Source organism: Schistocerca americana, chromosome 5, assembly GCF_021461395.2.
Source record: "Schistocerca americana isolate TAMUIC-IGC-003095 chromosome 5, iqSchAmer2.1, whole genome shotgun sequence".
NCBI classification, from domain to species: Eukaryota; Metazoa; Arthropoda; class Insecta; order Orthoptera; family Acrididae; genus Schistocerca; species Schistocerca americana.
Window position 1 is genome coordinate 419,237,875 of NC_060123.1, and position 24,497 is coordinate 419,262,371.

The 24,497-nt window shown below is 46.0% G+C and overlaps 1 protein-coding gene across 1 annotated transcript in view; it reads left to right on the forward strand.

Annotated features, from left to right (window-relative positions):
* Positions 1–24,497, forward strand: part of LOC124615362 (dnaJ homolog subfamily C member 13) — a 361,181-nt gene that overhangs the window by 53,019 nt on the left and 283,665 nt on the right. Inside the window, exon 6 of the mRNA XM_047143178.1 lies at positions 10,331–10,457. Coding sequence (XP_046999134.1) covers positions 10,331–10,457 — 127 coding nt within the window. The remainder of the gene's footprint in view (positions 1–10,330; positions 10,458–24,497) is intronic.

The window sequence follows — 24,497 nt, forward strand, 5'->3', positions numbered from 1 at the left end:
CTAAGGGTCAGTGGAATTAACTGAGAGTAATTGTTTCCTATTCCAGTCACACCATCAACATATAAACAGGTGTTGTTGTTATATTACCGATAAAGTTAGGAAAATAACTCGTAGAAATCCTTAAAGTGTTTATGTAGCTAATTTCCAAAATGTGGTAGCAACATCAGTACTTAATTAGTTTCTCATTAATTAATAGTTTAATGTACGATATTATTTATTTAGCTGTTTTTCAGTTTTGTCATCAAGAAGGCTTATTTCAGTCTACACCCTTATTGTAACATAAAGTTCAGACCAGAACCAATTTTTCTGCATTATTCAGTTAATTTAAGGTGTAATATTCTAATTGCAAATTATCGAATTATGTATTTAACAATGTGATACTTTAGTTCCCACTTTTGCAAAGCTATATAAACACTAGGCCTGAAGCCATTTTCTCTCTTCTGAGATTTTGAATGTGGAACCCATATTAGTCAAAACAGTCATGATGTACTTGTGCAATAATGTGCTTAACTTAATATGAAACTGGACTGTGAATTAGAGCTGTTAATACCATATAAAGATTAACTTGAATATGAAAGACAGTCAGTACCTAGATTCATTGTGTGTAACCCGCATCAATCTGAACTGTACTAACATAATGGTGCTATGATGTGTTGTTGTGAATAAGATGACACAGTGAAGTAGGCCAATTAACAATGATTGCTAATTAATTTTAATATAGAAGTGCCACACATATTGTTCACCTGAATGAGACCGTTGTTGGTTGGTTAGGTTATATTGCACTGTGATTATTGTCATATAATTAGAAGGTGCAGTGTGTGCATATCTGGTAAATGAGACTTAGCTACGTAATTAAGACACGGACTGGTCATAAATAATTCAGTGAGGGGGTGGGGGTGGGGGGGGCTGGTGGTTATGGAAGTAAGATCTGTGAAACCAAATGAGTGTGTGTCGACTGCATTATTGGATGTAGATTAGTGTTCTAGCCACTTACATTTACAGGCACTTTTTCACTGTAATTGGTGCCACTGAGGAACAGCTAACTGATACATGACCAGGTATGTCACAACCTTAATGAAAAATGAATTCCAGAAGTGCTTCAGAGATTAGAAAAAGTGCTGGCACAAGCATATTATATTTGAGGGGGCTTACTTTGAAGGGGACAAAGATGATGATGTTGAATAAATAAAGATTCTTCTAGAAAGCAAAAATTCCTTTTACGCTCTGATCACACCTCATACATTTCCTTGCATCTTGTTTTGCTACATTTTCTTCTTGCTTCATTATGATGTATCAAAGTTGTCTCTAATTTTCCAAATTTCGTTTTCAACTGATGCTGTTGCTTCATGTTGGGATCAATGGTGCACATTCTTAATTGTTTGTATAAGATATCCATGTGGGATATAATTTTACACTTTTAACCACAAGGAAAATTTTGGCTGTTGCAGTTTCAGGCATAGTTCATATGCTTGATCCACAGTTGTCATATTGGCTAGACTGCAAGCAACTGTACCTGATGGGAGAAGCAATGTGGCTGGTTGGGGTAAGGAGAAGGCTGTATCAGGGAGGGGGAGGTATAGCGGCTTACGGGTGTGGAGGGGGGGGGGGGGGTGTTGGTAAAGTGCTGCTTGTGGGAGCACGTGGGACATTGTGGGAACAGAATAGGGTGGTTTGCAGGGGGGGGGGGGGAGGGGGGTGAGTGGAAGAGGACAGTAGTAGATGGGGAAGGGAAAGGAGACTAGTGGGTGCATTGGTGGAATAGGAGGCTGTGCATTGCTGGAGTGGAAGCAGCGGAGGGAATAGGTGAGTGAAAGCCAGATACTATGAAGGTCAGGGCCAGAGGAGTTACAGGAACATAGCATATATTGCTGGGAGAGTTCCCACCTGTGCAGTTCAGAAAAGCTGTTGGTGGTAGAAAGCACCCAGATGACACAGGCTGTGAAGCAGTCATTGAAATGTGTTGGACAGCAGTCTCACACTCTGTTCCTGCATTATTGCCGGGTTCATGGAATCCCCCTGAGTGACCTTACCATCAAATTACCTATCTCCGGTTGCAGCCTCTCCTTCCACAATGACTTCTATCTGTTCAAACTCTGTCAGTCCATAGCCCTCACCAACCTAGTCCTGCAGAACCATGTAAATTGGGTCCAAACCTTCTTGCAGTATCTCCTCTCCATCCATAAAATTCTCCTGCTCTGTAATTCCAAACTCCTGTAGCTTGTCTCTCACACTGAAACTCTCGCCGTGCAGGAACTGTAGCAGAATGCACACCACCACCACCTCAAAAACACTCTCCAACTTGTTCACCTCCTACTCCTGCCTTGGGCTACATCCATCCACCGCCCCTCAAGCAGCCTCCAAACCTCCCCCACATCGCCTCATAGCTGATAAACCCCACCCCACAAATCTACTGACCACACCATACAGAATCCCGAAACTCAACAGACCCAAAACACAGTCATGAACCTTTGATCCAAAAGCCTTAGTCCCACAGATGCATCAGTCCTTACCAAAGGCCATACCATTTACCTCACTCTCAAATTCAGTCATGCCGGACTTGTTAAAGACCTCTCCTTCTCGCAGTCCTTACACTGGAAGAGCTTATTCGCTGCCAACCATAGCAATAAAATCTAACCAAAAGCAATGTTGAACCGTGCTGGACTCAGTTCACTCCTCCAGCCAATGGTGATGCATGCCCACTGTCCCCAAATCCTCCCCAATTAATGTTCCAGAACTCCTTAACCTCAAATTTTGCCTCAATATCATTTCCCATCTCCTACAACAGGGAATTGTACCTTACATCTGCAGAAATAACTGCAATCAGCCACCCAAAAACTGATCCCAGCTTCATAATCCTACCTACCGATGAGGGCTCCACCACTGTGGTTTCAAACCGCAGGGATTACCTTGTGGAAGGACTCTGCCAGCCGTCACATTCATTCACCTACAAAACTTTCTACAGGCACCAAATGCAGCTCCTCCACAAATCCATAGACCTGCCCCATAATGTATCTCTCTTTCCCCCTCTACACCCTCTAGGGTACGACATTGGGAACCCTCATGGCACCATCCTATTCATGGGCCATCTACAGCAACCATTTTTACCTAGTATACAGTGCCGTGTGTCTGTTAGTAATAAAATTACAGTTCCACTGTAACGGCGATTTATGAACTAGGGAAGTAACTTAACTTTATAAAATTTATAAAGCAGAGTTACAGTAAGTTAAAGCATGTAATAATAATTACTTACCAAATAGATTATATCAAAATTATATGAGAATCTAATGAAAATGTCTTTAAAACCCCTACCACCTACCTCACCACGATTGCTTGGACGCTCACTAGTGGGCAGTAGGGATGAGAGTTTGACCACCACTTAACTAGAGAGATTCTTCCTAACCAGCCATAATTTCCCCCCCCCCCCCCCCCCCACCCCCACCCCTATTTGAGAGTCATTGATCATTGATAATACCTTTCTTTTCTGGATAGAGGGTGAGGTCGCCCTGTCCACATTCCTCGAGAACCTCAACATTTTCTCCCCCCTTAGCTTCACCTGGTCCTCCTCAATGTTTATCTCCACATTAGAGATGGCTACATCTGTACCTCTGTCCATATCAAACCTACCAAACACCAGCAATACATCCAACAGCTGCCACCCATTCTGTACCAAGCTGCAACCACTGTGCATCATTCTACATGTGCATGACAACCAACAAGCTGTCTTTCTGCTTGAGCGACCATCGACAAACTGTGACCAAGAGACAGGTGGACCACTCAGTTGCTGAACATACTGCCCAGCACAATGCTATTTACTTTAGTGACTGCTTCACAGTTTGTGTCATCTGGACCCTTCTTACCAACACTACCTTTTTTGAATTGGACAAGTGGGAACTGTCTTTGCAACATATCCTACGATCCTGTAACCTCTCTAGGCTCTACTTCTGTCTTGCAGGACTGCAGAGCTTAATGCAGTCAGTAATTTTTGAGAACATTTCTCCTGGAGAATATCAGTGGTCTTGATAAAATTTTTTCAATTTGTAGACTGTTTCTAATTCAATTTTTAATACAGTCTGGTATTTTGGAAAGAAAATAGTGATTTTTCCTTATGTTATCATGGTTTTTCTGTATTCTGTCTGAAAACTGAGCATAGCTGTTGCCTAATTTTTGTTTTTTCAATGACTAAGAAATCTAAATAAGCATTCTTATGTGCAATAGATTCCTCATGCTTCTGTGTTAGATGGCTTAGACCAGACATGCCAGTGCATGTCCTTAGCAAATAGCAAACAGCAAGTATGGAGAACAAAATAGTTAATTTTCAGAAATGCATCCTCAAATCCAGTTCTTTCTTTTACACGCACACGCACACGCCCGCGCAAAAGCCTTACGTCAGCTTGTTTGTGCTTGTTTTAATTCAAGCTGAGGCATCGACCTACACAACTTCTTTATTTCACACTTCTCTTCTAAGCTTAAAGCAGAGACCGTTGAACACTGTTCCTCCTCCTTTGAAAACAAATTCCATGAACAAATGAATATGAACACTGAAGTACAATAACTAACTGTATACACTATTAAGCAATTGTAAGAGAATCAATCCATTACAGTGACGACCCGCGTGCTAACTGCTTCAGTTGTGGCTGCAGCCTTTCAATTTGGATCAGTTTCTGTATTTCCATCAGAATTTCCATGAAAGAAGGAAACATTTTTGTTATGCATGCTTCTAAGTATTACGTGAAGAATTTCAACAATGTACAGTTCATTGTTGACAGCTATCGGAATTGGTCATTGTGTTGATGGACTGAAAATGGAGAAAAGAGTTTCGTGCTGCTATTAAACATTCTCATTTGGAGAGTTGGACTGCAGTACAAATCTAAATGGTACTGGATGAAGTACATTGCATGGACTCTGCACAGTCATTGAAGACCATTCACTTTTGGATTAATGAATTGAAACCTGGTCGGACAAGCACCAAAGACGAAATGCACTCTGACCATCCAGTTAAGGTCATCACAAAAGAAACCATTGATAAAATCCATAAAACGGTAATGCAAGACCACCGAATAAAGATTTGAGAGATTGCTCAGACTTTAGACATCTCAACTGAGTGAGTGTGTAATATCCTGCATGGAGGAATGGCTATGAAGGAGCTGTATGCAATATGGGGGCCACAATTGTACACAGTCGACCAAAGTGCATTTGGCTCAGCATTTCAGTACAGTGTCTGGCAATCTTTAAATGCAAATCTTAAAGATTTGTTAGTGCTGATATATGACTGTTGATGAAACATGGAACCATCATGATACACCAGAGTCAGAACAGCAGTCAAAGCAATGGACAAAGGTTAGTGAAAGTGCACTGTAAAAGGCAAAGACCCTTTTGTCAGCTTATAAGGTGATAGCCAATGTGCCCCTCCCCCCTTTTCTCTTCCCCCTTCCCCCCTCTCCTGCCCAACTGCACCCTGTTATGCTTCAGTGTTGAGTTGTGTAAAACTTCCGTTGGCTGAGAAAAACAAAGGTTGGCACACACAAAAAAAGTGCTCTTTCATCAAGATAATGCACCATCCCACACATTGTAACGAAGCAGGTGGATTCCATCCAGCTATTATGTTTTTCTTGCCCCTAAATAATAATGATGATGATGATGATGATGATGATGATGATGCTACTCTAGGCACAAGAAGACCGTCACAAACAACACTTTTGGCCAGTTAGGCCTTTGTCAAAATAGATGACGCGCGCGCACGCACGTGTGCACAGAGTCCTGGTTGGTTCTGAGTTATGACGTGAATGCTCCTCTGTGGCCGGACGGAGGGACTTTGAGGAGGTGGTGGGAGACTGGAAAGATAAGGCACGAGAGATTTGTTTTTGTACAAGGTTGGGAGGATAATTATAGTTTGCAAAGGCTTTACCCTTGGTATATTTCAAGAGGGACCGTTTGTCACTGCAGATGTTATGGCTAAAGGTGGCTAGGCTGTATGGAAGTGACTTCTGGATAGGGAGCGAGTGGCAGCTGCTGAAGTGGAGGTATTGCTGGTGGTTAACAGGTTCTATGTGGGTGGTGGTACTGATGTATCCATCTTTGAGATGGAGTTAAACATCTAGGAAAGTGGCATATTGGGTTGAGAGGGACCAGGTGAAGCAAATGGGGAAGAAGTTGTTGAGGTTCTAGAGGAATGTGGACAGGGTGTCCTCACCCTCGATCCGGATTCCAAAGATGTTATCAATGAGTTTGAACCATGTGAGGGGTTTAGGGTCCTAGGTGTTTAGGAAGGATTCCTGTAGATGGCCCATGAATAGGTTGGCGTAGGATGGTGCCATGTGGGTGCCCGTAGCTATACCCTGGATTTGTTTGTAGGTAATGCCTTCAAAGGAGAAGTAATTGTGGGTGAGGATATAGTCAGTCTTGGCAACTAGGAAGGAGGTTAAGGAGGTTGTTGGTTTGGAATCCATTGGGTATTGGGAAAGATAGTGTTCAGTAGTGGTAAGGCCATGGGCATTAGGTATGTTAGTGTAAAGGGAGGCGACATCAGTAGTGATGAGCAGGGCACTGTGTTTTAAAGGGACAGGAACTATGGGGAGCCGGTGTAGGAAATGGTTGGTATGTTTTATATAGGAGGGTAGGTTCTGGGTAATACGTTGAAGGTGTTGGTGTATGAGAGCAGAGATTCTCTCAGTGGGGGCACAGTAATTGGCCACAATGGGGTGTCCTGGGTGGTTGGGTTTATGGACTTCAGGAAGCATGTAGAAGGTAGGAGTGTGGGGAGTGGTAGGGGTGAGCAGAGAGATGGACTCTGGGGAGAGGTTCTGGGATGGGCCTAAAGATTTGAGGAGGGACTGGAGATCCTGCTGGATTTCTGGAATTTGGTCACTGCGGCAAGGTTTGTAGGTGGCAGTATCTGACAGTTGGAGTCCTTCTGCCAGGTAGTCCTTGCAGTTCAAAACAGTGGTGGAGCCTTTGTCCGCAGGTAGGATTATGTGGTCGGGATCAGTTTTTAGATTGTGGAGTGTGGCTCTTTCTGTGGATGTAAGGTTAGTTAGCATGTTGACAAGTCCCATACATCCTCCCACCACCACCTACTCCAGTCTGGTCACAAACATCACCTATCCCATCAAAGGTAGGGCTATTTGTTAAACCAGTCATGTGATCTACAAGCTAAGCTGCAACCACTGTGCTGCATTCTATGTGGGCATGACAGCCAACAAGCTGTCTGCCCGCATGAATGGCCACCGACAGTCTGTGGCCAAGAAACAAGTGAACCATCCTGTTGCTGTGCATGCTGGCAAACATGGTATCCTTCAGTTCTGTGAGTGCATCACAGCCTGCGCCATATGGACCCTTCCCACCAACACCAGCTTTTCTGAATTTCTGTAACCCTCCTGGTCTCAATCTTAGTCATTGTCCCCACTAATCCAGCCCCTTCCCTGTTCCCATTCCAGCACTACACAGCCCTCATTCCACCATCGCACCCAGTCATTCTACTTCTCTCCTTTTCTGCTACCTCCCTGCCCTCCCAACTTCTTGCCTACCCTCTGTCTAACCTGCAGCACTTCACTGTCCACCAGCCCTACCCTACTAACCCACTCCAGCATACTACTTACCCCCGACCTGTTGCCACTCCAATCATGCGTTGATGCTGGTACTCGCAGTGTGGCCTCAATTGCCTGAAACTGTAGTCCTGTGTCTGAGGTGTGTGTGTGTGTGTGTGTGTGTGTGTGTGTGTGTGTGTGTGTGTGTGTGTTTTGCCGTCTGTTTGACAAAGACTATACTGGCCAATAGCTTTGTGACAGTCCTTTTGTTTGACGGTCCTTTTGTTGTGCCTCTGTGACCCAACATCTCTGCTATATGGTGAGTAGCAACATTCCTTTTCATAATATTGTTACAATAATAATAATAATAATAATAATAATAATATATTTTTATTATTATTACTTTTTCGCATATATCTTAGACATTATTATGTGCACAGTACCAAAAATCTTGGATACTAACTCAAGACTTAGCCAGCTTAACTTTATTATCTGTTGCAAATACAAGTAATTTTAAATTTAGATGGCATTGTTCATTTATAGACATGTGCCCAGTTGCTAACTTCCTCATGAAGAAGAGAGAAATATAGGTAAATAACTACAGCATTTATACAGCTAATGTTGAAACTGTTAGCAAATTTTACACTCACTTCATTCCGGAGGAATGATATAGAGTCCCAAATGTTGGGAAACTAGACAGTGTACTTAAATAAACATTATTCTTGCACCTAAAAGTCACAGTTAAAATGAATCTCTCTCCAGTATTCAGTTAATCAGAATTTAAACCTTTAATTTTAATGTATGAGAATAAAGCAAAAAAGTATCTAACTTATGTTTTAATTATTGGTAACTTGTAAAGAAGAGGCTACTGGAAGCCATCTTAGTCAGATTGTGGAGGATTACAACATGAGCAAGATCTGTGTCCACCTAAATAGGACATTGTACTGCAGATGCTTTAGTATCAGCTATGTCAGAAAATGGATTGTCACTTATCTGAATTTCCTGTCTGGGAGTTTAATTAGTGATTCAGTGACTGTTCATTTTTGAAGGATGTGAAATTGTAATTATTTCATAAGCTGTGTTATTATTCAGTAATGCTCTCTGTGACCATTGGGTCAAACCACCCAATGCTGTTTTCAAATTATACTTTCTGTGCACAGTGTGATCATTTTGATATGACTATCCACATGGAAGGACAGTGTAATTAATGACTGTGTTAATGATATACTTGGTTCGTGGTACACTTGGTTCGTGGTACACTTGGTTCGTGGTACACTTGGTTCGTGGTACACTTGGTTCGTGGTACACTTGGTTCGTGGTACACTTGGTTCGTGGTACACTTGGTTCGTGGTACACTTGGTTCGTGGTACACTTGGTTCGTGGTACACTTGGTTCGTGGTACACTTGGTTCGTGGTACACTTGGTTCGTGGTACACTTGGTTCGTGGTACACTTGGTTCGTGGTACACTTGGTTCGTGGTACACTTGGTTCGTGGTACACTTGGTTCGTGGTACACTTGGTTCGTGGTACACTTGGTTCGTGGTACACTTGGTTCGTGGTACACTTGGTTCGTGGTACACTTGGTTCGTGGTACACTTCCCACACATTAATTATTATGAATCAGTACATCTGTTAAGTTACTGCAGTACATCTGTTAAGTTACTGCACTTGAACTATTATATTAAAGGACATAAGCCGAATGTAATATGTGGCTAACCATTTATCCTTGCATAAATTGATAGATGAGACAAGAGTTGGCAATAAACTAAATGTTTTCCGTATCAAAGTGCAATTAAAGTGGCTGGACTGCAAACCTGCATGTGGACCACATGATTTGAAATAGCCTACTTTAGACGACCACCTTTTAGCCTGATTCAATGGAGCGCAGATACCTGAGGCATATTAGCACAGGTAAATTGCATTACAACATCGCTGATAATGATGACAAAAGTGCGTGAATTGGGCTTTGAATTGGTTCCTTATTCACCCTATTCACCAGACTTAGCCCCAAGTGACTTCTTCATCTTCCTTAACTTTTTGGCTTGCTGGGAAGAAATGTTCATCAAATCAAGAAGTAATAAATTGTAGTCAGTGAGTAGTTTGACAGAGTCTATTTTTCCAATGAGATGAAAAAGCTGGAGGGTTGGTGGACCAATTATATATCCTTCAAAGGAGCCTGTGTCAAGAAGTAAGGCGAGTTGCTTATGAAACAAACATTTTTTTCTTACTTTTTTACATCTTATCAAACCACTCCCAGACTAGTGACACTTTCACTTGCCCTTCCCTGCTGAAGGAACACCCAAAGGCTTACTCCCAGAGATTGAGAAGAGAGATTGAAACTCGGCAGTGCCTGGGCAACACTTAGACATACATGCTTGCTGTCTGAATGACTTAAATGTTTTTCATACGCTAAAAATACTTTGAAACAGCATTTCAATTGATTTAATACAAGAAAGAAGTGAAGAATGATTGTTTAAATATATACATTTTTAATTTGCAGAATCACCTTGTTTTCCAATGGTTCACTGAACAACTGAACACAGTCACACTACCAGTGGATTGCTCTGTCAAATGAGGGTCTGTCAGAACACACTTGTAAATATCTGCCAAAACACAGTGTGTGTGTGTGTGTGTGTGTGTGTGTGTGTGTGTGTGTGTGTGTGTGTGAGAGAGTGAGAGAGAGAGAGAGAGAGAGAGAGAGAGAGAGAGAGAGAGAGAGAGAGAGAGAATTATTTACTTTATGCTTCCTGATACCCCTTTTGAAAACATTAGAAACATTATTTTGATCTCATCACTGTACTTTCAAGGGATTCACTATTGGCCTCACTGCTGGATGGTGTAAGAGCATCAGGAAACAGGGATGTACACGTAAAGATGACTCCAACACCAAGAGGGAAGAGATTTGGACCACTAAGTATGCCAGCTGAGGAGGAGGTATTTAAACTCATTTGTATTTGTATTATCATAAATGTATTAATTTTGGCATTAATTAAAATTAATTTGCCACGAAATTGTAAAACTCTATATGTGTGTTGTTGTATGAATAATTTGAAGATTTACAAGATGAGAAAAACATTGTGCACACAAATGTACTTTGTTTTTTCATTTGAATCTGATATTTCCTATGAAATACTGAAATGACTTCTTTTCATGACTTCCTGTAGGGCAGTGGTGTTGTCTTTCTACATATAGAAGCACAAGGAAACTGAGTTTTACATTCTTTAAAATGAAGTTAGCTGCTTTCCATTGAGCTCCTGCAAAAGGGCAATCTGTGAAGATGGTTGTTGCACAATGTAATTCAGATTTCACTGTCCCTAGGATGTGATTTAGACTGAGACTGTTTAATTATGTGTTAGATAATACTAAAATATGGGTTTGTGTCATTGTCTTGAGCATGCTTCCTTGTTGAGCCACTGACATAACAACATAGGCTTGGGATGTGAAAAATGGCTCTGAGCACTATGGGACTTGACTTCTGAAGTTATCAGTCCACTAGAACTTAGAACTACTTAAACCTAACTAACCTAAGGACATCACACACATCCGTGCCCGAGGCAGGATTCGAACCTGTGACCGTAGCAGTTGCGTGGTTCCAGACTGAAGCGCCTAGAACCGCTCGGCCACTCTGGCCGGCTTTGGGATGTGAACAGCGTTGAGTGAGTTGTTTATTGCATAGGCTAGTGTGTCTTAGTGCAAAGAAACTACACACATGCTTCTCAGACTTGTGGTAATAAAGTGTGTCCCATAAAGTGTTCTACAACTTACTGACACAATAATATCAAATTTGTATGGAAGAATAAACTGTTGTTGATCTGGTGTCAAACTTGACAAAACTTTTCTTTATCTTCATTTCACTCATTGTATGTAATTTTTGGTAAATATTTGTTTTTAACTCACCCATGTACAGTATGCTATTAATGATAGGTATAATTGCAATGTTGATTGTGTCATTTGGATCACTGAGGCTTTTGACAAAGGTGAAGTAAATACAAGTTTTCCACAAACACTTGAGAGAAAAGTGAAAGATTGTGTGGCCAAGAAATCAAGCAGGCCCAGAATATAAGCCACAACTGCAAATCCAAAATACAGGAAAGTACTGTAAAGGATGTGGTTCACATTTACTTCCAATTTCAGTGGTTCTTTGCCTTATGGCCCTATATGGATCCTGTACACATCCAAGATGTAATGCCATGCGTGACTCAGCTACTCAGATAACTTCATGATAGGTGCAATTACACTGGTAGGTTATCTGTGGAGAGGCCACACTAACTTTTGGTTTGTGTAAAGGGACATTAGCCTTTTCAGTAGTTATATGTGCAACTGTCTGCATGGTTGAATTTGGCTCTCTAACTTTAACAAACATGATCTTGATGTGCTTGTACTCTCCTTTAGTACTTCTACTCCTCCTTTCACAATGACCTTCACCTTTCCAGATTCTGCCAGTCACTATCCCTCACAAACCTGGTACTGCAAAACCACCTGTTGTGGCTCAGGCATCCACTTACTTCACAAGTTAGTGACACAGTGCAATTCATGCTGCGCAAGCGCGTGCGCGTGCATGCGCATGCACACCCACTCACTCACCCTTCTCTCCCCTTGGGGCACTACTATCCATCAATACCCATCCTATCCCCAGAGGGCTTTGCCAGTCTTTGGTAGGTTTGTGCTTGGCTACCATGGCGCGCCAGCCTTTGCAGAATTTTTTCCCTTTCATGCTAAATATCTATACTCTAGCTATTCTTTACACCTCCCTTGGGGAACATGTGTGTTGTGTTCTTAGGAATGTTCTGTATTGCCCGTAGCTGACATACGAACAGTCTCACAACTGTTTTCAGTTCACTTTTCCTTCCTTTGTTCACCTTCTCCTATCCTTTCTCTGCTTCAGCATTAGAGGCTCCTCCTCTTCTTCTTCTTATTCTTCTTCTTCTTCTTCCTCTTCTTCTTCTTCCTCCTCTCTGTGCACTCCTTAAGGCTGGCCTATGTGTCTGATGCATAACAGGTGACTGGGTAATGCGTAATTCCCAGACCCGGGTCGACAGGTAGGGTCGACAGCTAGGGTTCGTACGCACTCCCTGGTGCAGGTCAGACCCAGGGAGGAGTGATTGCCTGAGCTGCTACCTTCCCAAATTGCTGATTGATCCCTCTGTCAGATGTTCAGGAGGTGTGGGTATGAACAATCATGCAAGATGGGTGCACCCCCTTGTGAAGGGCCCCCAGTTGGAAGGAGCATGCCGTCTGAGACAATAGAAATTGTGGGGATTTTCTCGCGATGAGCCAATCACCTTCAGATTCGACGTCCCCCCAGGGGGTCCACAACTCTTTTGTGGTACATGCGTGGCGAGCACGGGGCCCTGAGCTAGTGCAGTTCTCCTTCCTTTCCGGGCTGCCCTACCCCCCCCCCCCCATCCCTCCTCGTCCCCATCCCTCCTCGTCCCCATCCCTCCTCGTCCCCATCCCTCCTCGTCCCCATCCCTCCTCGTCCCCATCCCTCCTCGTCCCCATCCCTCCTCGTCCCCATCCCTCCTCGTCCCCATCCCTCCTCGTCCCCATCCCTCCTCGTCCCCATCCCTCCTCGTCCCCATCCCTCCTCGTCCCCATCCCTCCTCGTCCCCATCCCTCCTCGTCCCCATCCCTCCTCGTCCCCATCCCTCCTCGTCCCCATCCCTCCTCGTCCCCATTCCTCCCCCCCCCCCACCTCCCCTTCACACACCGTCTTCTTGGGAGTAATGTATCGAGCCTTTGTCTGGAGATGGATGTTTGAAAACTCCAGGAACCGGTTTCCTTTGTTTTTCTCCATCCTCACGCTTTCTTCCTCTATTAGTCTTTTCCTATGTTCACTCTTCTCCTTGCTTTCATGCCCGTACTTCTATTTCTGCCTCATTGTCCTTGCCCTATTCTCCTTGTCTTCTTTTCCGTGTCTTACTCTCCGCTTTGGTGTTTGAGATTCTTTCTTCTATCCCTCTTTCTCTTTCCTCTCTTCTTTCCTCCCTGAGCGTGTCTGAAGGCTGACCCATGCGTTCGCTCGCGTAGCCCGTGACGGGGTAACTCTCAATTCCCCGCTCTGGTTAGACAAGTAAGGCACGCACATAACCCCTGGCAAAGGCCAGGCCCAGGGAGGGTGATTGCCTGAGCTGTTATCTTCCAAACGTGCCAATTGGTCCTTCCATCCGTTTCTCGGGAGGTGTGACCTGAGGTGTGGACAATAACCTAAGGCGGGAGTGCCCTCTGAGAGGGCCCCCACAAGGAAGGAGCGCACCATTGGAGACGCTGGCAATCATGGGGGATTCATCCGCAATGGATTTCTCTTCTTCTTCTCCTTCTTCTTCTTCTTCCCTGTCTTCTGGCCAAAAAAAAGCTAGATGAAACTCCTGTTCCGAAAATTGTACCACCAGCACCGAAGTTTCTTGTCACAAGATTTGACGGTCACAATTTCTCAACAGTCAACCCTTTCGACATTCAGAAGGGTGTAGATGTGATTGCAGGACCAGTGAAATCTTGTACTCGGTTGCACAACAGTACCTTACTGTTGGAGACAGTGTGTGCCTTCCAGGCCCAAAAATTACTTCAAGCCACTCTCTTACATGCATTTCCTGTACGAGTGGTGGCCCACCGACCCTGAATTCGTCTTGTGGCGTGGTGTATACCAGGTGACTCGACGGAATAACTGATGATGAGATTCTGTCTTTCCTCTCTGATCAGGGAGTGAAGGCATTCCATCGGGTCATGAAAAGGGTCTACAAGGACCTCATATCGGCCCAAACCATATTCCTAACATTCGACAATGTGCAATTGCCTTCACAAATTAAAGCGGGTTATGAGATCATTTCTATTCGGCCGTATGTACCCAGCCCTACAAGGTGTTACCAATGTCAGCAGTTTAACCATACACGGCAGTCTTGTTCAAGTGCGGCTAAATGCATTACCTGTGGCAGGGACGCCGATGAGGGTGACTGTCCCTCTCCGTCCCCTCATTGCACCAACTGTATGGGCGACCTTGCTGCCTCCTCTCGCGACTGCCCCATCTACAAAGATGAGAAAAGTATATGGGAAATTAGAGTGAAAGAGAAGGTGTCGACCTCGGTTGCTCACAAATTATTCAATAGCAGAAAGCCCACTGTGCTTCCGGCAGGTCAATACAGTACCGTTCTCACCTCTCCTCAGCCTACCAGGGAGGTAGCTACACAGACATGAGATCTAACATTTAGCGATTCGGTCGTCAGATCGGCCAGTGCTAAGATCGCCCGATCAATGTCTCCTCTTCCTCCCACCAACCCTAAGGCTCAAACGTTGTCATCTGCTACTGCTAAGACGAGGACCTCTAAATCAGATGCTCGGACCTTCAAAAAAGAACCAACACGCGAAGATTTCTTGCGTACACAACCTTCACAGCCATCAACTGTTCTTTCGACAAAACATAATTCTTCAAAGAAGGCTCATAGAAAAAAGACTTCTCCAGCTCCGCCGAGGTGCATTTCTTCTCTTGCGCCACCCGGCGGTTGCCGTCCCCAGCCATCTTTAGTTTCGCCAGGCCGCACCGCTGGTAGTCGATCGGCTGGCCTTTCACTGGTGGAGGAAGCTGCCCCTCCTGGCCAGCTCAGGAAGGTGGCATACGCAACTGTTGAGTTGATAGACCATGACTCACCACCTATCAATTGCAACAGCAGTGCTCCCTCGAAGCCAGGCCCTCAGCGGCCATCAAGGTGACCCTTTCTTGTTTCTTTTTCCTTTCTTTTCGTTTTCATAATGGCACTTCTTCAGTGGAATATTCGCAGCATTCGGTCCAACCGAGAGGAACTAAAATTGCTCCTTCGAATGCACTGCCTGCTTGTCGTAGTTCTCCAAGAAACGAAGTTACACCCATGCGATCATATTGACCTGGCACACTATACCTCCATGCATTTTGACCTACCCCTGTGGCAGGTATTCCGGCTCATGGAGGGGTCATGTTGCTGGTTCGGGATGATGTCTATTACGATCCAATCACATTGCACACAGATCTGCAGGCAGGTGCCGTCCGAATTACTCTCCCCACTTTCACATTTTCCATTTGTAATGTTTACACTCCATCATCTTCTGCCTTTACTAGGGCAGACATGATACAACCGATTGCTCAGCTTGCTACACAATTTTTGTTGGTTGGAGACTTTAATGCCCACCATCCCCTTTGGGGCTCTCCAGCATCCTGCCCAAGAGGCTCCCTCTTGCCAGACCTTTTAAACCACCTCAATCTAGTCTGCTTAAATACCAGTGCACCTACCTTCCTTTCGGACACAATGCATATGTATTTCCACTTGGACCTCTCAATATCCACTATGCAACTTGCACGTTGGTTCGAGTGGTATGTCCTGTCTAACACATACTCGAGCGACCATTTCCCCTGTGTAATACATCTCCTGCATCACACCCCTTCTTCACATTCCACTAGCTGGAACATCTCCAAAGCCGACTGGGGAGCTTTTCACCTCCCTGGCGACCTTCCATGATCAACCCTTCTCCAGCTGCAATAGTCAGGTCGCATACCTCACGGACGTTATTCTCACTGCTGCTGGATATTCCATCCCTCGTACTTCCTCTTCTCCATGTCAAGTCTCAGTCACCTGGTGGACTACAGTATGCAGCGATGCTATTCGTGCTCAGCGACGTGCTTCACGCACCTTCCAATGCCACCATACGATGGCGAACTGTATCAGTTACAAACGACTTCGTGCAAAATGTTGTCGTGTTATCAAAGAAAGCAATAAGGTTTTCTGGGTGGCTTTCACCAGCTCATTCAACAGTTTTACTCCTTCTTCGGTTGTCTGGGGTGGCCTGCGCCGACTATTTGGCACCAAGGTCCACTCCCCGATTTCTGGCCTGACTGTAGCGAATGAAGTCCTTGTGGATCCTGAGGATGTCTCAAATGCCTTCGGCCACTTTTTCGCAGACGTTTCGAGCTCTGCCCATTACCACCCTGCCTTCCTTCCCCGAAAACAAGCAGAGGAGGCACGGCCACCTTCTTTCCAGTCTTTGAATCGTGAAAGTTACAATGCCACCGTCACCGTGCGGGAACTCGAAAGTGCACTCGCCCAGTCCCGATCCTCTGCTCCGGGGTCCGATGGTATCCATATTCAGATGCTGAAGAACCTTTCTCCTGCAGGTAAAGGCTTTCTTCTTCTTCGCGCCTAAAATCGCATCTGGACTGAAGGTCATGTTCCCACACGCTGGTGTGAAGCAATTGCTGTTCCCATACCCAAACCAGGAAAGGACAAACACCTTCCTTCCAGTTATCGCCCCATCTCCCTTATCAGCTGTGTCTGCAAGGTGATGGAGCGCATGGTAAATTCTTGATTGGTTTGGCTCCTTGAACCTCGACGCCTCCTTACCAGTGTCCAATGTGGCTTTCGTAGGTGCCGCTCTGCTGTTGACCACCTAGTTACCATGTCGACCTTCATTATGAACAACTTTTTGCGTAAGTGCCAGATGGTGGCTGTTTTCTTCAATTTGGAGAAGGCTTAAGACACCTGTTGGAGGGCGGGCATTCTCCGCACCATGAACACTTGGGGTGTTCGTGGTCGCCTCCCTCTTCTTATTAATGCATTTTTAATGGATCGAATGTTCAGGGTACGTGTGGATTCTGTTTTGTCAAATGCCTTTCGCCAGGAGAATTTGGTGCCCCAGGGCTCCGTTTTGAGCATGGCCCTTTTTGCCATAGCTATCAATCCAATAATGGATGCCTTCCAGTTGCCGTTTCAGGCTCCCTTTTCGTGGATGACTTTACGATCTATTGCAGCACTCAGATAACATGTCTCCTGGAGCGCTGTCTTCAGTGTTGTCTAGACCGTCTATATTCCTGGAGTGTCGCTAACGGTTTCTGTTTTTCTGGTGAGAAAACGGTCTGTATGAACTTCTGGCATTACAAACAATTTATTCCACCATCCTTACATCTCGGTCCCATTGCTCTCCCATTCGTTGAGACAGCAAAATTTTTAGGTCTTACATTTGACAGGAAACTTTGCTGGCCTCCACATGTGTCTTGCTTGCCTGCGCGTTGTACCCATTCCCTAAATGCCCTCCGTGTTCTCAGCAGTACATCATGGGTAGCAGATCGAATGGCCGTGCTTCGCTTATATCGGTCCATTGTCCGATCAAAGCTGGATTATGGGAACTTTGTCTACTCTTCTGCCCGGCCATCCATCTTACGCCGTCTAAACTCGATCCACCATCAGGGATTATGTCTGGTGACTGGAGCTTTCTACACCAGCCCTGTTGAGAGTCTGTATGCCAAAGCTGCCGCATTACCGCTAAACTACCGGCGCAATATGTTGCTTTGTCGGTACGCCTGCCGACTGATGTCAATGCCCGAGCACCCGTCATATTTCTCCATCTTTGACGACTCTCTCGACTGCCGATACAGGCTGTATGTCTCTGCCCTGTTACCTCCTGGAGTTCGCTTTCGTCGCCTGCTTCAGCAACTTGATTTTACCCTCCCTACGACTTTTCGAGTGGGTGAGAGCCTTACGCCACCTTGGCTCCAGACTCAGGTTTGCATTCACCTTAACTCAGCTCGCTCCCAAAGGAGCTCTCAAGTTGTTGGCTAATTGGAAATCCTGTGTTCTTCCATCTTACACCTACAGTACTGTTCTTGCTACATTTTGCTCCTCAAAGGACACGACCATGCTGATGTGCGACCTCAGATTCAACTCTGTGTTTGTGAAATCGCCCTGAGTCATGGTAGCACTGCTATCCCCTCATCAAGCTGTGCAACAAGCCATCAAACTCTTGCCTCACGGGGCGGAGTCCCTGACTTCCCAACTTGCAGGCCACAAAGGATAGGAGGAGAGGAGGAATACTCTTGTAAAGATGTCCTATGTCTCTCCGGCCAAACTGTTGCAGTTCACCCTTTCCTTCCTCACCTGACCCTCTCCCTTTGTGCCGTTAACATCCCTCAGTCATTTGATGCCAGCAGAGCAGACTTCTTCCAGCGTATTGGGCATCTGCCCCAGCCCTTTCTGCTGCTCAGTGATTTTAATGGGCACCATCCTCTTTCGGGTTCTTCCAGAACCTGTCTGAGAGGTGCCCTCTTTGTTGACCTTAATCAACTTAACCTCTTCTGCCTTGAGACAGGGGCATCCATGTTCCTTTCAGACTCCGCGCACACTGATTCCCATTTAGGCCTATCCTTCTGCACTGCCCGGCTTGTCCATCGTCTCGAGTGGTCCGTTCTTTCTGACACATTCTCGAGTGACCAATTCCTGTGTGCTAACATCTACTCCACCTGTGTGCGCAAGCAAATGGCAGCTTACCAAGGCCGACTGCCGGATTTATTCCTCCCTGGCAAACTACGACAAACGAGATTTCCCCAGTTGTGATGATCAGGTGGAATATCTTACAAATGTTATCCTTACTGCTGCAGAAAATTCCATTTCTCACACTTCCTCCTTACCGTGCCATGTCCAACTCCCTCGGTGGACTAAGGCACGGCACGACGCAATTCCGTGTTTTTTAACCGTCGTCCTATGATGGCAAACTGCATGCGATATCAGTGGATGCATGCTCAGTGTTTTGTCGTGTTCTTTAGGACAGCAAAAAAGCTAGCTGGATTTCATTCACAAGTTCTTTTGACAGTTCAACTTCCTCTGCCAACCTGCGATGGCTCTGTCACCGAGATTCATTCCGTGATGTCTGGCCTGATAGTAGCAGATGATGTCATCGTGGACCCTATTGCTATCTCCAACACCTTGGGCAACCATTTTGTGGAAATTTCGAGTTCTTCCCACTATCAGCGTGCCTCCCTCCATTGGAAGCAAGCAGAGGTGACTTGGGCGATACCCTTCTCTTTTTCGAATCGTTAGTGCTACAGTGCCGCCTTCACTTTGAGGAAGCTAGATCATGCTCTCACTTCATCCTTATCCTCCACCCCAGGCCCAGACGCTGTTCACTTTCTTGGTCCTCCCATGTGTCTTTCCTGGCAGCCCACTGTATGCAGTCCCTCAATGTCCTACGTGTCCTTAATAGTACTTCCTGAGGTGCAGATTGAACCACTCTCCTCCGTTTGTGCTGGTCCCTTGTCCTTTCAAAACTAGACTAGGGCTGCTTCGTCTATGGACCTGCACATCCGTCCCTAGTACTCAGTCTCAATACTATCCACTATAAAGGCATCCATTTGGCCACTAGCATCTTTTGCACTAGCCTGGTTGAGAGTCTGTATGCAGAAACTGCTGAACTACTGCTGTCCTACCCCTGTGACTTTCTCCTCAGCAGGTATGCTTGCCATTTGCCTGCCATGCATAGCCATCCATCCTATGCCGCCTCCTTCGATGACTCCTTTGATTGCCAGTATGGGGCACATCTCTTTTCTCTGTTACCTCCTGGAGCTTGCTTTTGTTACTTGCTCCGGCAGATTAACTTCACGCAACCTGCAACTTTCCCAGTGGGTGTGAGCTCTTCACCACCTTCGCTTCCTAAGGACCCTATTTCAGCCTTGCTCCATCGCCTTCAGTTTCCTTGACCTTTGCACGGAACTTCACTATAGTAGCTTTGTGTACACTGATGACTCTCGGACTGACCACGGTGTTGAGTGTGCCTTTGCCATTGGCGCCAATGTTTTTTGATATTAGCTTCCAGCACACTGCTTAGGATTTACAGTAGAGTTCTTCAGCCTGTATCAGGCCACGGGTACATCCAGCACCACGGGCTTTTCTATTTTATCTGCCCTTGAAAGCCTCTGTTTGCTGTACACCACCCATCCCTTAGTGCAACAGGTCCAGGAAAACTATCACTTACTCACTCTTGAAGGAGCCACTGTGATGTTTATGTGGGTTCCTGGTCAAGTCGATCTGACAGGAAATGAAGCTGCTGACACTGCTGCCAAGGCTGCAGTTCTCGTACCTCAGCCTGCTAGTTCTTACATTTCCTCCAATTATCTCTGTGGTGCCGTTTGTCAGCAGGTGGTGTTATTTCGTCATTACCTCGGGTCCTCCCTTCACGGGAACAAGCTCCAGGTTATTAAACCTCTCCCAGTGGCTTGGACAACCTTTATCTACTAGGAGGCCATTTTAACTAGGTTGCGTATTGGGCACTGCCTTTTTAGCCACCGTTATTTGTTAAGTGGCACTCCTCCAACACTTTGTGCACATTGCAATTTCCTGATGGAATGCCCAGTTTTTAACTGTTCACATTCCCGCTTGGGTTTGCCGTCTGAGTTATTGGCTGTTTTAGCGAACAACATGCGGGCTGTTGACACGTTTTACTTTTTATCCATCATTGAAATATGGTGAAGGCCATTTAATTTTTAGTTCTGGACCTCCATTTCTCTAGGGCGTGTTTTATAGACCTTTCTCTGCATCTATGTCTTTAACTGTCTCCTCTTCTGTCGATTGGGATTGACGTGTAGTCATTTTTAACTCCTCTCTTTGTCCTCGTGGTTTACAGTTTTGACATTGGCACATATCCCTCAAGCTGTTTTTGCATCCTTGAAACACAAGATAACAAAACAAATACCCATCCTACTCACAATGAACCCCCCCCCCCCCAATCAACCCCTCATTGCATACAGACCCTGCCTAGTTGAGTTTTTGAATCCACCCCATCATCCAAAACTCCTTCCCAACACTCCACAAAACCCAGATCCCAGGCAAACTCGAAACACTTGTTAACCTTTCAACAAAAAGCCTCAGTCCCATAACATTTTCATTCCTATCCGAAAGTCTCAGCTACAGCCCCACACACAAGCTGAACCATGTTGTATTTGTCAAAGACCTACTGTTCTTCTCATGATCCCAACAGTGGAACACTTCTTAACTGTCAATCACTCCAGCACTGAACCTTGCCTCTCCCAGTTTCATACCACCATCCAGCTGTACACTGCACCCCCTGCGCGCGCACCCTCTCGCCCTCCTCTCGCCCTCCTCTCGCCCTCCTCTCGCCCTCCTCTCGCCCTCCTCTCGCCCTCCTCTCGCCCTCCTCTCGCCCTCCTCTCGCCCTCCTCTCGCCCTCCTCTCGCCCTCCTCTCGCCCTCCTCTCGCCCTCCTCTCGCCCTCCTCTCGCCCTCCTCTCGCCCTCCTCTCGCCCTCCTCTCGCCCTCCTCTCGCCCTCCTCTCGCCCTCCTCTCGCCCTCCTCTCGCCCTCCTCTCGCCCTCCTCTCGCCCTCCTCTCGCCCTCCTCTCGCCCTCCTCTCGCCCTCCTCTCGCCCTCCTCTCGCCCTCCTCTCGCCCTCCTCTCGCCCTCCTCTCGCCCTCCTCTCGCCCTCCTCTCGCCCTCCTCTCGCCCTCCTCTCGCCCTCCTCTCGCCCTCCTCTCGCCCTCCTCTCGCCCTCCTCTCGCCCTCCTCTCGCCCTCCTCTCGCCCTCCTCTCGCCCTCCTCTCGCCCTCCTCTCGCCCTCCTCTCGCCCTCCTCTCGCCCTCCTCTCGCCCTCCTCTCGCCCTCCTCTCGCCCTCCTCTCGCCCTCCTCTCGCCCTCCTCTCGCCCTCCTCTCGCCCTCCTCTCGCCCTCCTCTCGCCCTCCTCTCGCCCTCCTCTCGCCCTCCTCTCGCCCTCCTCTCGCCCTCCTCTCGCCCTCCTCTCGCCCTCCTCTCGCCCTCCTCTCGCCCTCCTCTCGCCCTGACACACGCACACACACCTACCTCTGCTCGGTTTCCAGGAATTCATTGCATCCAACTTGGTCTCACTATCCTTCCACAGGTCCCTTCCTAAGAAAGGACAGCCATACACAACCAGAGAACAGATCCTGACCTAATCATCCTCCCTATGGCTAAAGGCTCCGCCACTGTTGTAGTGACTACCTGGCAGAAAGCTCTGACTCCTCCAACTCCAAGCTCAGCCATAGTGATCCCATCCCAGATGTCCAAGATAACCTCCAGTCCCTTCTTAAATCCATAGGCCCTTCCCAGAATGTCTCTCACCTTACCCCAACAACACCCTACCCACCCACTTTCTACATGCTCCCCAAAATCCACAAACCCAACAATCCTGCATGCCTTATTGTAGCTGGCTATTTTGTTTCCACTGAAAGAATTTTCACTCTTGTTGACCAACACCTTCAACCAAGTGCCCAAAACCAGGCCTTCCTTGCTACCCAGAACTCCCAACCCATAGTCTGGTTCAAGTTCATTGATGGTATCTTAATGATCTGGACTCAGGGCCAAGACACACTACCTGCATTTCTTCACAGTCTCAACATCTGTTCTCCCATTCATTTCAGCTGATCCTCTTCTATCTAATGTGCCACTTAACTGATGGGACTAATGACCTCACTGTTCGGTCCACTTCCCCAACAAAACAAACCAACCTCTCTCCCCCCCCCCCCCCCCCCTCCGCAAACAAAAATAAACTAGTCGACAAGTGAATCTTTTGTGCCCTATCCTCTGAAACTCCCAATCCCTTCACCACCTACAAGAATGAGCTAAAAACATGCACCTTCCCTTGTAACCAAGTATCACCCAGGACTGAAACAACTGAACTGTATTCTTTGTCAGGGCTTTGATTATCTCTCATTAGTCCCTGAGGTGAGGGACACCCTACCTAATATCAATTCTCACCCCTTCTAAAATGGTTCTGTCACCTACTCAACCTATACTACAGTCTACTCCATCCCTATGCCACTCGAACTCCCAACCCCTTGCCACAGGGTATCATATCCCTGTGTAAGATTAAGATGCAGGACCTGAACAATCCACCCACCCAGCACTTCCTGTTCCAGTCCTGACAAAGGGGCACGCTATTCCAGCAGAGCCCAGGCCACCTGTGGAAGCAGCCGTGTCATATACCAGCTCTGTTGCAACCATTGCACTGCTTTTTTAAAAAATTGGTATGATGACCTACTAGCTGTCCACCGGGATGAATGGTCACCACCAAACTGTTGCAACACATTCAGTTTCAATGGTTGCTTCACAGCGCGGGCCCTCTGGATCGTTTCCTACACCACCAGCTGGAGGGGAGAGGGGGGGATGGCGGGGGGGGGGGGGGAGGGGAGAGGCAGCGGTCTTTGACTATCTTGCATTTTCAGTGGAGCAAATGTCGGCTGACTCTCAACAAAATCTCTCTTGCTTTGTATCACACTACTGTTCTAAAGGAGTAGCACCATTCCTCACATACAGAATAACAATTTATTATATCTTCATAAACATTGATGGATACAGACAAGCAGGACTGACCAGTCTTGTTCTCACTCTAGAAACAAACAAATATCCCATTGACATTCTTGCGTGCTCTACGTCCCAGTCTTCGGTATTCTTTGGGAGCTGTGCACGGCCTGGAGTCTCTTTGCTGCTACTTGAGATGACATGATGGGCAGCCTGACTGTCCTTGGCGCTGCAAGCAGCTGGAAAGGAATGCCTCAGACAGGAATACAACAACCTCAGAGTACAAAAATGAAACAATTCTGAAAATAAAGATAATTATCTGCTTAAAAAGAAACATGCTAATTCTCAACTCATTGTGCTTGTTCATTTATTTGAAGCTACACAACATGGATATAAAATCAACATTCATAAGGGAGACTTTGTACCCTTACATATGCTACCCCCATATAACTGAACAAGCAAAAAAGGAAATAAAAAAGAAAAACAAACATACATACACAAGAGATATTTGTACAATATTATTAAACAATTACTCAAGTTACAAACACCTTGGGTTCCTCCTCTAACTGTTTTCAGTTTGTCTTCAAAGATAATCTGTCAGCATATTAGTTATTTGTGTATTTTATTTTTTTACGGCTTACAGGAGTAATAAACTGCTGCAGCTGTTGTCTGAAACATTTTTATCTTTATAACCTAAACTGATCAGTCAGTGTATCACTTGAAATACTTCTATTACATTGTACAGTGGTCATGATAATTATCATTAGTAAACCCATTAAACAAATATTAGAACCTTCCCCTAGCTGCTCGTGGGACCAGAAGGAACCCTTGAAATCTTCTTCTCCTCCTAGTGGGAAGGGAGTACTGCCTGGGAGTATTCACATCCGTTCATCCAAAAGAATGAGAGGGGCTAGTCC